At 62.6% G+C, this 6534-nt stretch overlaps 1 protein-coding gene across 1 annotated transcript; it reads left to right on the top strand.

The window, feature by feature from the left end:
• Positions 1-4796: 4796 nt before the first annotated feature.
• On the top strand, positions 4797-6132 carry PTF1A (pancreas associated transcription factor 1a). Its single transcript, XM_026796779.2, has 2 exons — positions 4797-5610; positions 5716-6132. The coding sequence occupies exons 1-2, from the start codon at positions 4986-4988 to the stop codon at positions 5916-5918; spliced, it is 828 nt and encodes a 275-aa protein (XP_026652580.2). The 5' UTR covers positions 4797-4985; the 3' UTR covers positions 5919-6132.
• Positions 6133-6534: the final 402 nt, after the last annotated feature.

Raw genomic sequence — 6534 nt, 5'->3', positions numbered from 1 at the left:
GGCGCGTCTCTTGCCCTGGACAAGACGAGCCCCTGAAACTCTCCAGCTGGCTGGATCTGGGTAAGGATCCGCCGCCAGCGACATTGAATAAACAAACACCACCAACATTCCCCCTAAATAAACCATAACAAGCACTGGAGACACAAAGGAAACCCCCAAGCTTACCAACCAACCAACCACACCCTGCAGCTGCCGCTGCAACCAGCCCAGCACCCCGTCATAGGAGCAGCGGTTAGATGCAAATGCCAACCCCCCCTAAAACAAAGCACAACCCTAAAAATAAAACAAATTCTATCATAAATTCCTACTCGGCCTCTCTCCTGGGCTGGGCTCGATTTACTGCGCGGGGGAGTGCACAGGACCGAGCACCGCAGCAGAGTCAGGGCCGAGAGTGCTCTGGGTCTCCTCAATGCAAAGTCCGTGCCCTTTCATTATTCCCCCTGCAGGGGCTCTGCCTGGTCCCGTGGAGTGTCGGGAGTGGGCGCTGGTGGGCCGGACTCCCCAGGCAGCCCTTCATGGCCCCGTGTCCTGCCCTGTCTCTTTGGCGAATCCTGGTTCCCATTAAGGTGGCTGCCAGCTAGACTTGTCGTGTGGGCATTGACTCCGAGGAAAAGGCCATGCGCCTTTTGGCGAGCACCCAAAGGTGTCCAAAGGTGTTTTCGTTGTCCACTCCCCTTCTCCCTCCCCCTTAACACTTGTTACTGCCCTCAGTGAGTAGAAATAGCGACGTGTCAAGCGCTGTTCATCCATTTTCATTGCTGGAGAGCGGTGCAGGGAGGTGCCCTTCCCGAGAGCAAAACGGGGCCGGGTGAGACATCCGTGCTGGACAAATATTGAAAGAAGGGAGTTTGCGACACAGGCGGTGGTGCCCAAGTGCTGCGCGGCGGCCCAGACTCCGCTTGTACATGTTCCTGGTTTTTTGCACATTTCCTTTTGTAATATCTTGGGCAACCCGAGAGGAACCTTCCCGCACCTCAGGCAGTTCCTTCGGAGACGGTACTCATCTCCCAAAGGCAAATGTACAAACTGGAATCGTTCCTTTTTAAAGCCATCACTGCCGCAGGGATGAGGGCTGAGTCCGGCGCAGAGAGGGAATCGCTCCTGCCGGGTGTCGCATGGAGCGCTGCGGAGCCGGGGAGCGATGTTCCATTCATTGCCTGCGCGCCACGCCTGTCCTGGGGCTCTCCCTGCATCGTTTTCCTCCCTGGGACACTGCTCCCAAATTTTCCAATGATCTGTTAGGTCTGGCCGGTTTCAAGACAAGCTCTGAGCCCCCAACAGTTTGGAAACAGTGGCTTCTCAAAATATCCCTTCGCTTCCCTTTGCAACTGACTCCCTTCGCCGTCGGTCCTGACAGAGCTGCCTCTCAGGGGCACACAGACCGCACAGACTGACTTCCCAGGCTACCTGCCTGAGTTTTGTGGCCCGGTGGTGTCGCGCCACCTCCCCAGTGTGGCATTCCCATCACCCCGGCTGCGCGGTACCACCGTGAGCCAGAGCTGAGCGGGCACCGGCAGCCCTGGGGGAGAGGGAAAGACTGCCGTGGTAAATGAACTGCCATGGTAAATGATCTGGGCTCCCCAGCCCCTCTGGGCATATGTTGCTCTTGGACCAACAGGAAAGATCCTCTTCTCCTCTTTCTTACCCCTTAAGACCTTCAGTAAGGCTGTCGGGAAGATGCTCCACCAAGGCGTTAAGGAGAGGTACCCTGGCATTGTCATGTTCTCGATCAGAGTGACATACCGTGCTCAAAACGCTGCTCTGGCAGGAGGCTGGTGGCAGAGATTTTGGGGAAAGAGCCTGTTTGGGGGTGTTACTCCCCTTCAGGATCTGGCAGCACTTAGCCTGCCTGACCTGGTGGAAGCTTTGCAAGGTGGATGTATGTGGCTCTGCGTGTCTTGAGCGGGGGCAGTGGGGTCAGGAGCCACTCGACATGGTTTGCTCATCGGCTTTCAAGTGTCCGGCTCCAGCCAGAAAGTGGCATGAGCAAGGACTCGCCACCCCATGGGTGATGACTCCTTGGGAGGGAGAAAACAGAGCCAGCTCTGTGGCCAGGAAATTCCCCGGAAATCACCTTGGTGTAGCTAGGGGTTTGCTTTCTTAATTTTCTGTGTGTTTTGCAGTAGGTGTTACATGGATTTGAGAGGGATGCAAGGTATATGTTAGATTTATACTTGTGCTTCTGGCTATGGTAGCGATAATTCCCTGGCTGCACTCAAGTCCATTTGCTTTTGAAGAAGGAGATTCCTCTGCCTTGCGCGGGTCCAAGGTGGGGAAGGGGCAGGCTCCCGTTCAGATGCGTCCCAGCGGGACAAGAAGGGTCAGGAGCCGAGCCCCTGTTCCCCGGCTCTGCACAGGCCCGGAGCCCGGGCTGCTGGAGGGGAGCGGGCACCGCACCTCGGCAGAGCAGCGCAGCTGCGGCACCGGCTGCGGTAACCGGGCGGCTCCTGGGGGCCCTGGGGCTGCTGGAGCGGCCGGGGACTCTCCCGGACTACCCGGCCTCTCCACCGCCCCCAGCAGCCTCAGGGGCTGGCCACGCCAGGTCCCTGGGCTCCCACCAGCGCCTCACACCCAGCTACCGTGGGGTGGCGAAGCATTTAATCCAGCCAGCCCTGAGGAGGGCAAAGGAAGGACAGGGATGCTCTCGGGGAGCAGCGCGACCCCTTGGGGAGCCCCGGGGCGGGGAAGGGAAAACATTTCTGTCGGTGCCGTGCCGAAGCTGTGTTTGCTCTCCCAGGTGGGTCTTTCGGCTCAGAGGGATAGGGCTGCTCGGGAAGAGTGCTCCGAGGGCGAGCGATGCCTCTGCCAAGATGCAGCTGGGAGCGCCGCGGGGCCTCCTGGCCGCCGTGCTCCGTGTCGCTCGGAGCGGTCCCTCCAGGCCACCGAGCAGGACAGAGGCCAGCCGTGTGCCCCGGCCGCACGGAACGCCAGCGGCAGCTCTGAGCGGTGTGAGCACCATCACAGCCCACGGGACCGAGGGAAGGGATAATTGCCCGCACCCGACGCCCGTCAGACCGCATCGAAGACTTGCGGGCGTTTCTGGGACAGGCGGTGCAGCAAACAGCCGTGAGGGGCGAAGGGCTGGCGAGGCAGAGGAAGCCGGGGCAGCTGCCTGGGGCGGGAAGGCTCCCCTGGAGCGGGGCTGGTTCAGCCTGGGACAGAGGCGGTGTCGGGAGCATCCCGCAGCGCTGCTGGAATGGGCATCCAGCAGCCTGGCTCTTGGCGAAGTGCGGGGTGAGAGATCGAGGGGCGGCGGGCGTCAATGGGAACAGGAGCCCGGACGCTCTCATCCCAGTCCCCTCCGAGGTCCCTGGTCCCGCCCCGCGGGTGGACGTGAACGGGGAATTGCACTGCAGCCGCATCGGCCCTGTAACGGGACACTCCCACATCTTCCCCTTTCCCGGACGGTGGGAGCAGCCCCACGGCCACGCGTGGGCGGTTCCTGACTTCGCGCACAGGTCTCCGCCTTCCCTTCTCGCTCTTTCCGCGTGGGCCGTCTGCAGGCGGGACTTCCCAAGAAGCGGTTTTTGCAAAGTTCTTTGTTCCCTCCCGTGACTCACGCGTTTCCCTGCCCTTATCACGGCCATGTCAGTGGCTTTGAAGTCCGGTCATTTATCACCTTCCCGGAGCTGGCCCTGTCTTGCTCTGCTGATAGACCCGGGAACGTTTCCACGCGGAGTTTGATCTCTGCCCGCGCTGGTGGCGCGCTGCAAAGTCACTTTCGATAAACCTCGACAGACTCTGCCGGACAAACTATTGCCGCGCTAATGACAAAGATAATCCTCTCCTAATCTGGCGGGTAATCCATTTCACTCTAGTGAGAATTTTTAAGGCTTTAATCAGTGAGAGTCTGTTAGGGAATTATTAACAGAGCCTCCGCCGAGCGAGCTCGTCCGGAGAGGAGCAATGGGAACGGGAAAGGGATGACGCAACGAGGCCCGATGAGGTCAAAATCGATGCACGGCCGGGCGCGAGAGCTGACGTGATGAATTTTGATGTTGCGATAGAATTGCCTTCACTTCGAACGCCACGAAAAACTCGCGCTATCGATTCCCCTATGCCCGCTGTGACAGCGGCTCTGCTGACGGCGGGGACCGGCACTCCCGGGGAGCGGGAGAAGCGCTGGGGGTAAAACGCGCAGGGTGACGCTTCCCGGTGCCGAGAGAGAGGCCGTGCCAAAGCCCAGAGGCGCGTTTCGGTACCGGCTCCTGAGAAGAGGTGCCGAGGCTCTCCGGGGCCCCTCGCCCGACGTGCGGGGCCGCCCTTGGGAGCAGCGGCGGGCGCTGCCGGGAGGTGCGGGGCGGTACCGGGAGGTGCGGGGCTGTGCCGGGCGGTATCGGGGGGTGTCGGGCAGTGCCGGGTGGTGCGGGGCGGTGCGGAGCTGTGCCGGGCGGTACCGGGCCGTGCGGGGCGGTGCAAGCGGTGCGGAACGGTGCGGGGCAGTGCCGGACGGTGCCGGGCGGGGCGGTGCGGGGCCGTGCCGGCCGGTGTTGGGAGGTGCGGGGCAGTGCAGGACAGTACCGGGCGGTGCGGGGCGGTGCCGGGCGGTACCGGGAGGTGTCGGGCGGGGCGGTGCGGGGCTGTGCCGTGCCGGGCGGTACCGGGCGGGGGCTCCGTCGGGTCCGGCCCGCTCCCCCCCCCCCCCGCCCGGTGCTGGGCACCGCCCCCCGGCCGCGCGCGGGGTCCCCCGCCCCCCCCTGCGCCCCCTGATTGGCTGGCGGCGGCGCCCGGCGGCACGCGCCCGGGGATGTCGTTATAAGACCCCTCGCGTGCCGGCCCGCGGCGCCAGCGGCTCCGGCCCCTCCCGGAGAGCGGCGGCGAGGCCCGGCCCCGCCACAGCGCGGCGGGCAGGGCGGGGCGTCCCCGCCACCGGCACCGCCACCGCCGGGGCGGCTCGGGCAGCGGGCCCGACACAGCGGCTGCGGGCGCGTCCCGGCGGGGCGGCCCCCCTGCCCCGTCCCGTCCGCGCCGGGCCCAGGAGCAGCATGGAGACCGTGCTGCTGGAGCACTTCCCTGGGGGGCTGGACTCCTTCTCCTCGCCCCCCTATTTCGACGAGGAGGATTTTTTCTCCGAACCTCCTCCGCGGGACGTGCTGGCCGCGGACGGGCTGCTGGAGCCGGACGTGGATTTCCTCAGCCGGCAGCTGCAGGAGTACTACCGCGACGGCGGCGACCCCGAGGGCGGCTTCCGCTGCCCGGCGCCGGCCGCCGCGTTCCCGCCGTCTCCCGCCTCGCCCGGCTTCGCCTACGAATGCTGCGGGGCGGCGGGAGCGGCCCTGCTGTCCCCCGGGGGGCGGCTCCAGGCGCTGGGCTCGGCCAAGCGGCGGCGGCGGGTGCGCTCCGAGGCGGAGCTGCAGCAGCTCCGTCAGGCCGCCAACGTGCGGGAGCGGCGGCGGATGCAGTCTATCAACGACGCCTTCGAGGGGCTGCGCTCGCACATCCCCACCCTGCCCTACGAGAAGCGCCTCTCCAAGGTGGACACGCTGCGCCTGGCCATCGGCTACATCAACTTCCTCAGCGAGCTGGTGCAGTCCGACCTGCCGCTGCGCAGCGCCAGCAGCGAGAGCCCCAGCCAGCCCAAGAAAATCATCATCTGCCACCGCGGCACAAGTAAGTGGCGGGCCGGCACGGCCCGGTGAGGCCCGGCACCGCGATCCGCAGGAATGCCGGCCCCGGCAATAACCCCCTGCCTCCCTTTTCCCTCCTGCCCTCCAGGATCTCCCTCTCCGAGCGACCCCGACTACGGACTCCCCCCTCTGGCCGGTCACTCGCTGTCGTGGACTGATGAAAAGCAGCTCAAGGAACAAAACATCATCCGGACAGCCAAAGTGTGGACCCCCGAGGACCCGCGGAAGGTGAACAACAAACCCTCCGTCAACGACATAGAGAATGAGCCCCCCTTCGACTACGCGGCGTGAGGCGCCGCGCGGGTGGTCCCCGCCCGCTCTGTACATACTGTATGTAGAGACCTATATTGTAAATGTAATTTAAGATTCAGACTCTAAGGGCAATCAAATTTATTTATCTATTTATTACGGAATAGTGATAATGAGGTAGAATCGTTTGTTTTGAATATATAATTTATATAATTTATCTTGATTTTTTTAAAGATATGCAATAGGTTTATTCCACCAGCACTTTTTTTTTCTTTTTCTTTTTCTTTTTTTTTTTTTTTAATTTTAATGGGGGAAATACGTCAGAACCTGTGAAAATAATTTATTTCCGCACGTGGACTCTCCTTGTGTTTGTTAATAATAAACCCGAATTGTACGTTGTGGAGCAGTATATTTGTGGGAAGCGGCTTCCGAGAGCCCCGCCACATCCCGAGGAAGCCTTGAAATGAACGCCTGGACCGGTGTCCCAGCGGGGTGAGCCCCAAGGCTCATGGCACCCTCAGCCCAGATGCTTGGCCCCACTCTGCCCCACCGCCGGCTCGGGCTGCGCTTATAGCGCGGGGGTGACGGGGACGGGCGGGGACACACTTTCGCCTTCTCTCCACCCCTTTTGACGTCCTCTCCTGAAGTGCTTCCAACT

The sequence above is a fragment of the Zonotrichia albicollis genome, chromosome 1 (assembly GCF_047830755.1).
Source record: "Zonotrichia albicollis isolate bZonAlb1 chromosome 1, bZonAlb1.hap1, whole genome shotgun sequence".
NCBI lineage: Eukaryota > Metazoa > Chordata > Aves > Passeriformes > Passerellidae > Zonotrichia > Zonotrichia albicollis.
This window is presented reverse-complemented; position numbering and strand designations above follow the sequence as displayed.